At 41.6% G+C, this 16,617-nt stretch overlaps 1 protein-coding gene across 2 annotated transcripts; it reads right to left on the bottom strand.

Moving 5' to 3' along the window:
• Positions 1 to 4,897: 4,897 nt before the first annotated feature.
• On the bottom strand, positions 4,898 to 16,328 carry cnot6l (CCR4-NOT transcription complex, subunit 6-like). 2 transcript variants are annotated; one of them, XM_062543261.1, is made up of 13 exons: positions 16,176 to 16,328; positions 14,358 to 14,479; positions 13,930 to 14,116; positions 13,610 to 13,695; positions 13,424 to 13,513; positions 13,252 to 13,320; positions 12,732 to 12,889; positions 12,276 to 12,430; positions 11,662 to 11,813; positions 10,641 to 10,868; positions 10,138 to 10,340; positions 9,480 to 9,685; positions 4,898 to 6,344 (listed from the first exon to the last, which is right to left on the bottom strand). In XM_062543261.1, the coding sequence occupies exons 2-13, from the start codon at positions 14,467 to 14,469 to the stop codon at positions 6,308 to 6,310; spliced, it is 1,683 nt and encodes a 560-aa protein (XP_062399245.1). In that variant the 5' UTR covers positions 14,470 to 14,479; positions 16,176 to 16,328; the 3' UTR covers positions 4,898 to 6,307. The 2 variants fall into 2 exon arrangements, with proteins under 2 accessions (XP_062399245.1, XP_062399246.1); XM_062543262.1 differs by having other exon boundaries at positions 4,898 to 9,685.
• Positions 16,329 to 16,617: the final 289 nt, after the last annotated feature.

Here is a 16,617-nt window from a genome sequence, read left to right as displayed (position 1 = left end):
CACCAAACTCTGTCATCCATGCCTTAATGGACCTTCCTTTGTGCACTGGTGCACCGTGTTGGAACAGGAAGTGGCCAGGAGAGCGAATACTTTTGGCAATATAGTGTATGTCTGATGTATCAGCGTTGAGTTACCATGGTATGTCCAGTTTTACTGCTTGACCCCCTCATTGCTGCTTGGAGCTATGTTTTTGAGCGTTTTTTTTATATTTAATTCCAGTTCAACCCTGATTAAAGAAGTCACTGGAATCATGACGCTTCAAATAATCATCATTTTAAGTTTCTATTCAACTGTTGACATTCTTGCTCCTCCATCCAGTCAGAAAAGGCTTAAATATTTTTTTTTTAATCGTTTGACTAAGAACAAAACATGATCTATCACTTAGGTCCTAGGCTGTTACACTGTCATCAGCAATGCACCATCACCATTATCATAACGAAACAAACTCTGACCATCTTTGTAAGGAAAAGCCGTATGCTGCTTTTTTCACCTACTCAGTGATCTGTGTGCTTATAGTGTCTGGAGGGATGCAGATGACGTCATCAAACAAACAGATGCCAACCACAATGAGTCATCTGGAGAAACCTAATGGAGAGACTGCAAGCAAACCAGCCCCAGTTACACCAGAAACTGTAATTACTGGCTCGTCTTATAATTTATGAATATAAAATTGTTTGGTTGGCTAAAAGTGTTTAAATTCAATACAATTGTTGGCTTGTCATTTACAGGTAAAACGTTGTGATGTTTTTGTGCTAGTGTTCTCCACAGCAAGGATCAACACAATAAAGCTGATTCACACACACACACACACACACACACACACACACACACACACACACACACACACACACACACACACACACACACACACTACATTTTAATTTATAGGAACTGATTAGCAGCGAAATGATGACTTAAGTTGCTTTAAAAGCACATGCACATATTAAAATGTACTTTATAGTTTTTTTCTTTTAACTATTTATTGACCTTTTCTTTATTTTTATTGATCTTCCTCTATTCAAAATTGCATTTTTTTCAATCTGTTTTCATCTGTTTTAAATTACATACGTTTTTAAACTGCTGCTCTGTAGCACTTGAGATCAACGTTATAGAAAGTGCAATACAAATAATATGTATTATTGTTATTGTTATTATTATTATTATTATTATATTATTAATACCATTATCCAGTGGAAAAAAAGATGTCAGAACGGGATCCCCCTCTTCATAGAAGTTTAAAGATTGACTAACACAGCTGGATCTTGTTCTGATTTTAGCAGCTTGTTATTATAGAGCATAGGAGAGTCCCTGTAGGCTAGTCTCTGCACGTAAATCATCAGTAGCCTATACATAAAGCTTTGCTTGCAAAAGTTATCCATATGAAACCATAGTACGAACGGTTTGAGATCTATTACTAGCATCTCTGCATATTTCCTCTTTTTTATCAAGGATATTGCCACTTTGGCATTTACATTTTTTTTAAATTGATCAAAAATGGGAAGAAAAAACATTTTACTGGGGAACTTAGCTATTGTATGGAAGTTCATTGATTTCTGGGCCAGACATGGGCTTCTCTTCTCTAGAGGAAAGACATATTAGTCAAAGAGAAACATTTTCAACCGAGCTTGATGGAACTGTATAAGAATTAACATTTGGTTTGTATTTCAAACGTGTTACTCTGGTTGACAACATCTACCTTTGTTCCCATTTATCTTTTAAATATTATTTTGAAATACTATTTTTCTACTTTTCTGATATTTTTGTATTTTCTATACTTCTATTCCATGTATATAATTATGTGTGAAAAACTTTTGGATAACAAACAAATAAAACACAAAGGTTCATAATATGCTTCCGTTTCTCCATCTTAGCTTTAATTTGATAGCAGTAAGCAGAAAGTGTATGATGGGAAATACTTATTCATAAGTGCTTACCCAGGGGGACCAAATGGCACCTTATCAGAGGACTTCCCTCTCTCTAACCAGACATGGGCTTCTCTTTCCAAAATATTCAGGTTTGTTATTCAGCCACCACATACTGTGGGGGGATCCTCTGAAATCAGCAGAAAAATATTCTGCAACTACATATGGCACAGGTACTTTCAAACTGTGCATCCTGTCGCCAACAAGTTAGCTGTTACAAGAATGTTTAATTCATGATTCAGGTTAAACTCCCTGAACATGCACAACATTCAAAGTTATTTCAGGATAAGCTATGATACGATGACTGTATCTAGTGAAATAATGAATTAACTGTGTATGCAAATACTTGTGCTGCCTAAAGACATTTCTAAACGTTCTCGTATAACTGAAGATACCGTAGCTTTCCATGACAACACCAAATGTATTAGCTCTGGCAACAAGTTGGAATGATTATATGTGACTCACATCTCTTATCAGTTAAAAGGCTGCTGGGTTGCCACTAGTGTGGGTAATCTTTTCTTTGCTCTCAGTGATTTGTTTACCATTTCCTCAGGGTTATTTCACCACTGTGTTTGTGTGTGTGTGTGTGTGTGTGTGTGTGTGTGTGTGTGTTTGTGTGTGTGTGTGTGTGTGTGTGTGTGTGTAGGTTCTGTGTTGAAACCCACAACATTTGTTTGGGTGAAACTTGGCCTCAACATTTGGATATTAGAGGGCCATCTGCGGGAACCATCACAAGCACTCTGTACGATAGCTGCTCCAAACCACAACGTGCTTTCGGTGAGACTCGGGTGGCATTTGCATGTTGGGCACAAGTAGGTTAGAGGGGACACCACATGGACACATCTTAATAGATATCTAGTTCATTGAGTGCCGCTTTTCTCAGCCTCTTGGTTTAGGTTCAAATTTCATGTGGGAGAAAAAAAGATGTATTCATATATGGAGTTGACCAGTGCTTCAGGTTCGACATATGGCACAGAGTACCACTGACCACGTTCATGTACTGATGACCTTAACAGTTACAGCATTTTGGATAAGCATGCCTGTGAAATTAATCAATGAAAAAAACTTCAAAAACTACTTTAAGTTATAAACTGGTTGTCTGACAACCCAAAACGTTGTCAAAGCGTTATAGTGTTATGATGGATCGGAGTATGCCACAGAGCAATGCTACATGGCTAGATTTAGACTTCATATTTATTGAATCTAACGAGGTTGTAAGCTTTGACATATTGACCAATATGATCTTGCTGTCTTTGTATCAATTTGTCTGTCTCTGTGTTATGTTGTGTTTGCAAGGGTGTGTGCTGAATGTTAAGCAGCTAAGTGTAGCACTACACCCAAGACAATTAAATGCATCTACATGTAATCTAATCTAGTCTAATCTAATCTAATCTACAGTAATACAAGGATACAAGGATGTTTATTTGTCACGTGCATATGATTACTAATGTAAAGAAAGCAGTGAAATTGTCAGTTGCTTCGCCTATAATAATCATACTATGTATTAATTTTTCTGACTGCTGCAGTTGGTACCTTTATCAATATTTATAAAAGGGATTTACTGTAATCTTACCGTAAGAGGTTACAGAAGCCTATCATAGTGGGGTTTCCACTAATAGTTTTGATTTCTTGTAAGTGCCAACCACATGTATCGATTCAAGCCATTTCTATTTGCAGATTTCCTGTTCTGCTATCTGCCACACTTCAGGGCAAATAGACTCCATGGGCAAGTACCCAACATTTAAAACGGTTACTTGAGGTTGACCTGAAATGGTCCATGCCTGTTTGATGAGAGGTACAGCTCAATATACAGTATATTGCAATCACTTTTTTAATTGAAATTACATATATTTTTTAATTTTCTGCTTATCCTCACACATTAAAAGGCAGTCCGATGCGGTTAGCTTCAAGATGCCAAAGTAGATCAACAAAACTTCAACTGTTGTGGGCCTAAAGTCCGAGTAATGGTGACATTTGCTTACTCGTGTGTCCATAATGAAAACTAATATCCGGACCCAAATGAATTTAGCAGAGATTGCTCAGTTGCACTACGATGAATACAAGACTGCATTACCACCCCTGTAGAACCTTTTTTATGAACAACATGTCACACAAATCCTCTGGTTGCCCACCACAAGACACCTCACATGCATCTAAAGCTCTCCTCTGGGTATAGCTAGACAGGACACACCAGTGGGCGAGGTGTTACAGCTCACAGGCACAATAACGCTTCACGCTTACGCTTCATGGACGCAACAGCGTGGATGTGTGTGTGAGTCTACAGACAGCAAGGGGAAAACCGTCAGCAATCAGAGACGGAGGAAACAGCATGCACATCTTTTGGGATTATAGACGCCAAAAGGCGAGCCCACGCATATTATGCACTTTCACGTTTCTTCTAAAGGTGGGGGTTTACTGATGTGTGATGAGTTGGGTAAATATTTTGGTATGTGGCAAAAAAAAACTTTCTATGACAATAACACTAAGTTACCAAACAGTTTTCGGTTAGCCTTGAGTTTTCGGCAAACGTTTGTAAGCAATCGCAAACGAGGAGGCAGTTCTCCGCGAGCATACAGCGTAATTGGGCAAAAGGAGCAATGCAATTACCGCTAGAATGGAATGTTAACACGTTAAACGTTCAAATGTAATTGCTTAAAGAGAATATGTTCTCTACGAACATTCACCACTGTTTGCCAAATTTGAACGCACCTCTGTCGGTTGACAATGTGTCCAGCAAATTGACCAATTGTAGTGTCTAGAGTCCACTAGAGTCCACTTGAGTCCACTCTAGACAACTACAATTTGAATGACAAGAGGTGAGAGGTGTTCTTTAAAAAAAAAAGAAACCTCTGGAGTTATTGTTTGATTATACAGTAATAATGAACATTCTGCTTATAGGAACTCTGAATGCAACCTATCTCTTATCAGTTCAACCATATCAATGGATTTACTTTTGAGAGGAAAGGAAACACAAATCACAAGACCAATTGTTTTTTTTTTTTTACAAAGACAATTTTATTGCCTTCATGACAGGGGACAATGACAAACACTGTCCTTGCAGTATGTGATCCATAACTTGTTGCTGATCATTCAAAACAATTGGGTGTGTCATATATAAAAAGTCAGCACTTTTACAGACCTCGCGTGTGTGTGGAGTTCACATTGACATTGAAAGGCAGAGTAAGTGGTCAGCACGTGGTGTCCCTGTTGCTAGTCAATGAGCTCAGCAACACACCACACAGCTGGCTGGGCTCCGGGGCCTGGCTGCCTACTGCTGCTGCAACGAGCTACTCAGGCTAACACACTGTGCTAGCCAGAATAGCAATGTATGGACGCGTACAGAACAATATCATTATAATTTCATATGATTTTTTTCCATTGCTGCAAAGACCAAGAGTTCCTAATTGTACATCAGTATACTGTACATCAGCTGCAACACTGAGTTTTGATTTTATTGCATTTTGCTGACAAAATGTTGAATTCATGAGCCATTGACAAGGGCTGTGCTTGAGGTTAACAACCAGATATATTTCTTCTTTGTTTGTTTGTTTACAAACTCAATTAAAAACACGTCTGGGGCATAACGTTACTTCTCCCAAACTGACTTTGCAACTCATTTCAATGCAATTCCCCACGTTACGCCGAGGGGTGTGCTGACTAACTAACACGATCAGTCATAACGGGTGAAGAAAACGCAACACGTGCAGTAATGACAGAAGAAGTTCTTTGCCCCAAGGAGATCCACACGTAAAAGATACAAAACAAAAAGGAGCCAAAATCAACAAAAAGTCTGGATTTTTAAAAACCATCAAACAACATAACTAATTCATCCTTCAACAGCCATGCTTGCTGGGATAAAGCCTGACAGACTGATTAGTCATTGCGATCTTTTAACTCTTCACCACTGACGTTGGAAAAACAATGAACATATTCTCAAGAATGAGAAATGAGATAGTTACAAGTGCTCCGTCCAGTCAGTGTGGAGCTGTGTCATTGGTGAAGCTTGCGATGAGATGGGATGGGATGTGAATGGGGAGAGAGGGGGAGGGCTTAGAAATCAGGTTGAAGAACAGAAAAGCTGGCTTTAGGGAGGGCTACGGCAGCAAATGGCAGCGGTGGTGGTGGTGGTGGTGGTAGCGGCGGCTTTCGACGAACGCGTAACTGCGGTACGGCCCCAGGTAGACTGAGGCTGGCAGTGGAGGTTCCAATCGGACTGGACCGGGTCCCTCCCTCGAGGAGGAGACCTGAGCCCAGCCCGACAGCTCGCTGCTGGTGCTGGGCAGATAAGACGGCACACGGATGGGGGAGGAAGAGGAAGAGGAAGAGGAAGAGGAGGAGGAGGAGGAGGTGGTGGTGGAGGGCTCTGCTCTGCAGCTGGAGGAGGCCTAGTCTTTGAGCTTCTGAGAGTCACAGGCAGTGCTGCTGTTGGAGAGAGTACAAACTAGGCACAGGTCTGGACAAAAGTCAACACAGGGGCATCCTCACATGGAAGGATATGGTCCGTATGCATACACAATTGTTTAAACATCCACGTATATAAAGTGCACATGCTATTTCATAATTTGCCTGCAGTGTGATACACTTCACTGACTTCAAAAGTGGATAGCCACATCGCAGAGTAAATACTTGGGGTTGCATACAATGTAAGGTTGCATGTTAATTGCTAATGGTGCAACTAAGTACGAGGTGCAGCCAAGGCATTAGGGACACATCTGATGCAACACAAGGATGAAATGCCTTCTTTTAACTTTCTCAAGGCAATTACACAATGGACATTTGACATTCACTGACTAACTTGTCTTATTCAGTCTGACTCATATGCTGCTGCACTAAATGCACATTCTCGCCTCGTACTTTTAAAAAAAAGTTTTGACCACTTATCAAGGATGCTTGAGACATCCACGCCGAAGATGTGCATTTGCGAACTGTACTCGCCCACACTTCTATTTCACACATTTGCAAACCGTGCGGATGAACTACGCACATTTCTTGCACTCCGTGACATTACTTTCACTGAATAGGGTTACTTCATGAGGTTTGACCACATATGGCCTATTAGTCATAAAAGGTGAAAGGGGCAGTTGGTGGTGAGAGGGGGGGACGAGCATCCCACTCTTCAACACTGAGGGGCTGTTTTGAAATAAAAGTTACATTTTTCCTCACAAGGCGGAACCTTGTGGGTCCCCCATTGTGAATGCAAATCTGGCTGAACGCCGTGCTCAAAAACGCTGGGGTGACCTTTGCGCGGAGCCTCTCCTCAGAGGAAGAGATGTGGTGGCTTGTACTTCTCCACCACATGTGCTCGTGTCACAGCAAAAGGTGGGCGGGAGCCCCAACACGATGAAAAGACTCTGTTGCTGCTCGGAGGTTTTTTTTTTTGTTCTTTCCACTGCTATTCCTGACTTGCCACATCAGATGGACATACTCTGTCTAAATGCTGTGAAACAATGTACAGCTCAGCTCGCATCGCATTGACCGAGGAAACATAATGTGGAAAGATTGTGGGCTATGGATTACCTTCTTTTTCCAAAAGAAGTCCTTAACCAGATGACAAAAGTGACCTTTAATGTACGTGCGGTTGGGTGGAAATAAATGCATTTTTGAATAATTTGTAAATACTGACAATTGACAGGTGCAAAAGGGAGATTCTGGATTCTAGAAGGTTAGCATTTAACTGAACAAGAGTTAATCAAGATGACGCAAAATTCAGTCAGACGAGTGAGTAACCACAATTGTCAAATGCAGCTTTGGCCTACTGCTGGTTGCAAAAGCAAAAGCCTCTACTTCAAGCAGCGCACACCACAAAAAGCCATTTCAAATCCATTTCATTTCACATTTCACACAATCAGGTGTTAAGAAGAAACCAGTGCCAGTAGGGGAAGACTTTGGTTTTTCAAGCTAAATTGCAAACTGAACACACACACACACACACACACACACACACAATACAACATCATTAAATATAACAAGACATAGGTGAGAAAAGGTAATGTTTTACCTCCCAACATACCCAGAAAATTGACCTTTTTCGCAACAAATTGAATAAAAATAAAAAACAAAATACATCAAGCTATCAAAAGGGCACTACACACTACATTGGTGTGTGTCCCTTCTCAGCCACCGTCCACATAACAATCCAACTAATTGAATGACATATTTCACAAATACTGCAACAACATGTGAGCTGCTTGAGCAACCTTTACGATCCTCTTTATTTTCTGTAATATCTGAGAAATTGATTATACAGAATGACTACGGACATTACATAATTAAACGTATGGCTGTAGAATTCACTCTGAGCTCCTTAGTAAATGAAAGACAGTAGAATCGGAAAGGGCACTGCCCTGCTGATTTCAAATATTCTCACCAAGGGACATTTTGGGTACTTTGTTGGGCATAGTGATAACTGCCAAGCAGCATGGAAAACTACAATGACTGGGCAAGAGAGAAAAACAAGGACTCTTGTAACCTTGGAACGCGCAAACATTTGATTCAGATGAACTAGGACTTTCTGAAACTACCAGATCCTACACATTTCATTTATGCTGTGTTTTTGTCTTTCTCTTAGCACCAGCTGTCAGTGGGGGAAGCCTTTGAAATATACTCCAAAAAGCATTAATTTCAGTAGTGATAAAGCCAATCATTTGACCCGAGAGGTGTAGCATGACGATGCCAAGCAATCTAAAAGCCAAGCGGTTATGAGGAAACCTTCATAAAAAGGGCCAAACTCAAGAGTGCAGAAAAGCCACAAACAAAAACTGGGTTTTAGTCAAGAGGGTTGGGATCCTGTTTAATCTCCATGGCAACCACAAAAAGGAGCAGGGCTCATACTGTTAAGTACTAGCGGTGGGTGAAATGTTTTGACATTGCATAAGAAAGAAAACACATACACATAAAGAAAGTCAAACTTCCACTGTGTTAGCAGTTGCCTTATCTAAAAACATTTCCATTCAAAATGAAAACATTAAAAGCTAAATTGATAAGGAGGACAGTGTGGAAAGGGCTGGGAACAACATTTAACGTTTAAAGGCCATGGCTGAATGCCAATGATGAACACATTTTCTTTAAAAAAAAATCACTTATGAGGGGGCTTCCTTTCGTGAGTGTCTTGGTGATGTTATCCAGTATAGACTGAAACGGATCACAACGTTTAACTTCTAATAATCCACAGTGTACAAATGTGCCTGGTTTTATACTAAATCAATTCAATGACTGACAGGTCTTGCTCTGTTGTCTACAGCAAAATGTCTGGTAAGTGAGAGATCCCAACCCTAATTTGGTATCAAGCATTTAATCTTTTTTTTTTTTTCCCCAAATGGAAAAAAAGTTACAATCTTGTGCAAAGGTTGAACGAGGAAAGGGGGGTGGGGGGGTCAAAGTAGGCATATGACTTAACTCCCCTCTTAGTGTATGTGTGACTGAGTTTGTGATGTTATGACTGTTCAGTGGTTTGGTGGGGGTATCGTCAACAAAAAGGGATGATGAGGTGGGTAGCTGGGAGAGAGGTGGGGTACGGAGTACAAGAAAGGGTTAACTGGGATCTGGGATCTGCGCTACCTGTGGACGGGCAGGTGTAGGCCGTTGAGGGGGGGCAGGGGTGGGTGTAACTCCAGCTGGGCCAGCAGGGAGAAGTGGTCGGAGGGGATGTGGGGGTGCGGGCAGCCCGTGATGTTGTTGTCCACCATCCACTGGGTCTCCAGTGGGCCCAGCAGGCCCAGCACACTCATGTGGGTCTTGGTGAAGAAGATGTAGTCAATAACACCCTGCAGGAGGGTTAGAGCAGACAGCAGGTCGTGGGTGATACTGCGTTATGTACTTCATTTGGATTTATTGCAAAACCAAATGCTTTACTGTAATTTTCCAACAATTAGAAATGTTCCAAACACTTTATTTTGCTACATATCGCCCTGCACTAATGGCTTATACATTGATTTTGCAAAAATTCTCCAGCTATGAGATTACTACAGAGGGGCAACTAATATGGTATTGATATGGATTTGCTTCTTTTAACTTACATGAAACACTGTCCTGTCGCTTATAGACAATACACAGGATAGTACTGCATGTGCATCAACGTACTTGGTCAACTCTGATTGATTCGGATTGTTATTTCTTGCATCTTCTCACTGTTGAGTGTGTCTAATGTGTCTGTGTTCATGGGGAATGGGGATTTGGGGAATGGGGATTTGGGGATGGGGGGGGGGGGGGGTAGTACCTTGAAGTCGTAGGTATAGTTTGTGAAAGGCATCAGGCTGCCCTCATAGGCGCTCTTGAGCTGGAAGTTGTGTGTGATGCTGCCGTCCGACTTGCCGCTCTTGCCGTTGCAGCTGAAGTTGGTCAGACACTCGCTGTAGCGGAGCTCCTTGAAGTCCTTGTGGTTCTCCGCCACTCCCCCACTGCTCAAATACTCCACCACACCTATGAAACATCATTCATATTTTCATTGCACTTTATTCCATTTTTCTAAATATTATGTTATGCATATACATATTTAACATTGTATGTTACTAAAGCCTGTAACATATCTGCTTCAATGTTCATTGAAAACACTACTCCTTTTACCTGAGCCTTTGTAAGCTACTGTGTACTGTGTACTAAAGTCATTGAGACTGCTTCTCATGGCTGTCCAGTAACTTGGCTATATCGCTTCTCTGGCACATTCATGTAGTGATCATTTCAACCTGGGCCTAAATGGTAGCTGAAGCTGAAATGCCATACCGGAGTCTGGCAGGGAGTTGAGGTCAGCGCACAGGACGATGGGGATGCACGCGGGGTCCGAGTCCGGCGAGCCCGAGCCCACGGAGGACGAGGCCCTCTCGGCGATGCTCTTCAGCTCCGACAGGAACATCATGGTCTGGATCAGCTTCACGTCCGAGAACTCCGGGTCCCAGTGCATGTGAGCGTTGGCCACCAGGAGGAGCTGTTTGTCTGGTGAGGACTTTAGACCTGCGGGACGTGCTCAATAGGTCAGTCAGACAGACAAGTCTGTCCCACAAGTCCCACCTAAGATGGGTATAGACATACTGTACACTGTACGTTTCAATCATGCTTGTGATGTGCTCAGACTGCAGGTATTGAAAAGTTCTAACGAAGGTGGGACATTGTGTTTAAATACAGTCTGGTATCCAAGTGAAAAGCTTTCATACAATAAATCATGAAATAATTATGATGAATGACAGTGTCAGGTCTTTGTTCTTGTCTGTGATCAACACCATTGCTACAATAAAACTTTCAAGGTATTTATTTTGTGCTTTATGATGATCATTTTTGGGATGGCGCTGTGACGCCCACCACAATTGGCTCCAAATGCTCACAGGAACCCAGGTTTGAGTCCGACCCAGGTCATTTCCCGACCCCCCCCATCTCTCTCCCACTCACTCTCTTCACTACCCTGTCACAATAAAGGCAAAAAGCCCCCAAAAATATCCTCAAAAAATTATAGTATTTGTTGTGCTTTTGCACATTGTTAACAGCATTAAACAGTGGAATACTTTGTGTGATTGGAAAGGAAAATTGCATAATGTACAATAATGCGTTTTGTGCCAGACAGTGACTGGACATGGCATTTGTTTACAGAGCCATGTTTCTTTATAACCTGATTATACTTCTCAGTTTTAGGTCTGAACCTGCCATCTACTGTTCAGAATTTGGTACTGCAACATCATGACTCACAGCACAGACACGTGGGAAATACAAACACTCAACACATGCTGGACATGGAACTGACTAATTCCCTTACCACCAGAGAAGAGCTCGTTGTTGACCTCCAGCAGAACGGCGACGCCAATGTTATCTTTGGTCATGACACGGTTCAACATGACCTCTGAGCCTTCCGAGTTTGCCATGGCAACCTGATTAAACTCAACTGTGTGTTTCTGCACCAAGGAAAACCTATGGGAAGAAGAAGAAGATGAAAAAACAGCATGGGTTGTGTGAAAATGCATAAAACTATGCAGGATTGGCGATTTCATCGCCGGTTTCGGTTTCGCTTTTCGTTTTATGCTTGCATATTTCTCTGCAGAGCTTCCCCTACAGCTTTAGCGTGTATATTTTACAAAACTCCTCAATCGGTTAGTCTGCCGTGCCTTTTCATGAGACTTCACATGACACAAGAAGACCATGGGTGCCGAGGGCTCCTGAAATTGCAAGCGTGGTTCTACCGCTACAGACCACTAGGGCGGCCGAAAAAAAACATTGTTCGACCGGTAATGACTCATTTAATCAGATATAACAGTATGGAACGAATTGATTAACTGAAAAACGTTGCATAGTTTACCTTTAAGACCAGGACAAGAATGGAGGGTGCCATGAGTTCTAGCAACATGGAACCTTCAATGTTTTGGTTCTACTCACTTCTCAGCTTTGAAGAACACAGCACAGCCATCCACATGCTTGCGCTCCTGTTCTGACACCAGTTTGGCACGAGACTTTGGACAGAAGTACCCGTCATATCCACGGTCCTTTAGTGTTTCCAGAAAGAGGGCGTAGTACTGTTCTGTTTCCACTTCCTATGGGAAGACAAAGATGGCTGCAACCAACTTCCACTCAGAACACTGCACTTATACCAAAAAATACAAAAAGGCAGGACATATTCTACTGAATATTATGATGTCTACCGCATACTCTTTTCAGATATCTTACTGTAGCAATGGATTTGGTATATGTAAGTGCAGCCAAAAATAACATACAAACAGACCAGTGTTAACACAGTACTGTTCTATACTGTACACCTGACTTTAGAAGAGCCCACCTGTGTAACCCATAATACATGATATTCAGTCATTTCAACAACTTGGCGATGGCAGCTACCTGCAGACTGATAATGTCAGCATCACAGTTGGTGATGTCCTCCATGATGCCTTTCTTGCGGTACTCCCAGTTCAGGGCCCAGGAAGGGCAGTACCCATACAGCTGCCTAGTGGCGTACTTGTCACACAGGACGTTGTAGCTCATGACAGTGAACACAGCTGAGGGGGCAAACGACATGGTGTTGGGACCAAATGTAGACCACACATAGGGCCTGATGGAAAAAATGACCACTGAGCTCGGAGTCAGACAGGCAATCACTTGTAGTAGTTGACTATTTGTATCTCTGGCATTTGAAACACACTCTATGGTGAATCAGGTAGCCTCTTACCAGGCACCCTGGTCTCAGGTGACCCACCTCCCACACACCTTCCGAGCACTTTACCATGCCTTGTTTGGCATCTTATCAGACTACCATAGTAATGCCATATACCATATGAAACCTGAGACTCTCAAGAATATGGACATGTAAAGATATCCATGGAAAGTAAAAACATTAACATAATTGAAAAAAATTGCGTACCTGAGGAAGCCAACGGATCTCGCTCGTTCAAAGTAACCCACGGTCTTTGAGGAAGCTGTTCTGGATGGACTGGATTTGGATTTAAACAGATTAAATGTCTCTGTAAACCAGCAAAGTTTCCTCTTAATTGACAGACACAAATATCATATTAAAAGTTAATTTAGAAAGTTACCTGCTAGATTGTCAAGCATGTAGTTCAAAAGCTTTCTCGTTCCATCTGGCTCCTGATACAGGTTAAGGATGTCTTGGGATAAGGGATTACCTGGTGAAAAAGTCAGGTTCAGTTAAAAAAATAAACAAATAATCACATTCTGTACCAAGCTTCTTTCAGAATATGCAGGCAGAGTATGAGACACACCTTTCAGACCCAGGGTTTGTAAGCGAAACAACCGACCAAGTTCATAAGGCAAAACTCGTAAACAATTGTTGTTCAAAAGCAATTCCCTAAAGAAAAAAAAGAGGGAAAAAAAATGAAAATCTAAAAAAAAGGAACTTGAATCCAACACTGAAGTTCTATGACAATGAACAATTCAGTTCACTGATTAGTAAAAAAAATATTTTTTACGTATTTTAGTCGTATCTCCATACAGAAGTATAATAACAACATAACTATGAATTTACTACTATTTATGTGAGACACATATGGAAATGAAAAGCATGATGCAAATACATGACTACCTGAGAGAAACCATGTTGCCGAGTTCTGCGGGCAGGCTGCGGAGCTTGTTGGATGACAGGTTCAGGTAGACCAGGTTGGGGAGTTTGGCAATGTCGGGCGGGATGCGATTCAGGTTGTTGTTGTTGATGTGCAGTGCCGTCAGGTGGCTAAGCGTCCATAGGGAGCTGCTCAGGTTACGCACCCTCCCTGTGCAACAGCGGAAGGTCAAAGGTCAGACTAGCACTGATGGCTGAATGAATGGCTGGATGAATGGCTGAATGAATGAATGAATGAATGAATGAATGAATGAATGAATGAATGAATGAATGATGGCTCAATGACTGAATGAATGAAAATGTGGCCTGTGTGAATGTTATGTTAGAAGTGTTGAAAGATGGATTGGGTTTCATGACCAGCCACAAACACAGAAAATGTGAAACAAACCAACCAGATATTTCCAACTCTGCCCAATGTGACTTCTTCCCATTGGCCGCCTCTTCAGCCGACATGATGGTGTATAATCGCCGAGGATCTGGAGGATCATATTTTTCCTTTGGCATACCTGTTAATCTAAGGGGAGAGAACCGAGAGGGGATGAAATAAAGAGTTGAGCCTTGGTATAAAGTAGTGTACCTTCCTCGCTGTCTGCCACACGGTTGACCCAAAACATTCAACAGCCACAACACAACTGTACAGTCTGCATGTCATTAACAGTGAGTGCAGCCATCCGGCATTTTTTATTCTACATTTTTATAAAATAGCCTGTGGTTGTAATGTGGCAAGCATGACAATAGCAAGCAAGCTCTCTTTTACAGCAAGTACTGCAAATGCTGTGTATTGCCTAGCAAATGCTCACAATCAACAGACTCCTTTACCAACTGACATGGTCAGCAAGATACCCAGTGTTTTTTGTTTTTTTTTCAGAAACAATTTATAAGCCACCAGAAAAGTAGTGCTTGATGTGAATTCAGTCATTTATTTGACATGGATATGTGTGAGATAAATGAGTAAACGTACGCGAAAGGGATCTTTGGGCAAACTTGAACATGATCTGAATACAGGTATCAAAAGAACTTAGACCTACATCAGAGAAATATTTCCCTAACAATATCAGCAGAAGATCAGGTTGGCTAAAGCATTATCGGGGCCTCACAGAATGCTAATTAAAGTCTCTACACCAGTTTATACCACAATCTGCCAGACTAAAACGCGAAGGCTGGACGTCATATAATACCATGGAGGGTAATGGTTAGCTTACAGCTGGTAGCTGCATACGCAAGCATGTGTTATGTCATCATAAGGTTACTTCAGACTACAGTCCCCTTTCCAAGTATTCTACAGACATACACATTTAACACGTGGCAATGACTGCACCATAAACAGTGACATTAACATGTCGCATATTGTTGTGACAGAACATTCCTCTTTATGTACAATCCTCCTGCAGATTGTGTTGCTCCGTTCCACGTCCTCCTCGGATTTAATGTTAGGGGACTAAGCGTAGGTACTTATGTAACGTTCTGGAGTCCATTTCAATGTGTCGAAATAAAGGGTGCGTTCGTAAATTGAGATTCAAACTTTCATAACAAGTCTTTCGAAGTTGCTTCAGCTTCGATTGCATCGCTTATCTATCTCTCCACTGGTAGAAATCAGAATGTCAGGTTTATTAAACTGAATTAAACTGTAAATGCTACAAATGTTGGTAGGCTTCTGCATTCGTGCAATGTCACTGAAGTGAGTGATCAACAGCTCCTGATAGGGTTCATATATGTTCGCTATGATTTAAAAAAAAAAAAAAATACATTTACTTAATCGCAAACGGGCAGGCGTGGGGTCACAGACAGCTGGGTTGAAACACATGCAAGACACTCGACTGTCAAAAGTAATAGTTGCGTCGACCCGCATAAACATAAAATAAGTTTGGCAGGCTTGCTTGCAAAGAGCGCGAGCACTTCACGTCTTCAATGGATAAACTATTAATTCCTTCAGTAAACTGTGAATACATCCATTTTCATAATAGTAAAAACGTTCCCTAAATCGTGAACCTAGCCATTTAACTGTCAACTGTACATGGGGTTAAAATCCATGGTAGTGTACCGTGGGCCTTAAGACAGACAGCGACGCACACCCTCTTCAGTGCTGACCAAAAACCTCGGAGGCGGAGTAAACAAATTAGCTAGCTAACAAGCTACATTAAATTCACAAATACCAAGCGTTTCGAAGCTTCCCGATAATGTCACCAGAAAGTTAACCTGCGTAACATTACCTGCATTCGGAAGGGGGGAGAGGAGAATCGTGAAAAATATTGTCAAAGACATGCAGGCAGAACTGTGTGCCGTTCAGCCTGTAGACGTTCCTGAGAGGCACAGGGAAGGACAACAATCATGGCTTCCGCCCCAGACTACTTCTGGGGAAGAAAAGTTTAATCCTACTGGGGGGGAAATGTATTATCAATTTTCACCACGATTTCAAATGCTGATGAAACTCGAGTCATATTTAGTCAGTTTAAAACGAGTCATATATTAAGCTTCTTTTGACATTCATTTATAACATTAATAAAAGGCCAGACAAAGTATTTTAAAGACCACTAGGCCTAAATCGCACACTTGACATTGACCCCTGAACTCATTTCAGTAAACTTTGGGATCAACTTTGGGAAAATGTGTTCAAAGTACTTCAGTAACCAAAATGACAACAGTCCAGGGTTA

Source organism: Sardina pilchardus, chromosome 8, assembly GCF_963854185.1.
Source record: "Sardina pilchardus chromosome 8, fSarPil1.1, whole genome shotgun sequence".
In the NCBI taxonomy this organism is placed as follows: domain Eukaryota; kingdom Metazoa; phylum Chordata; class Actinopteri; order Clupeiformes; family Clupeidae; genus Sardina; species Sardina pilchardus.
This window is presented reverse-complemented; position numbering and strand designations above follow the sequence as displayed.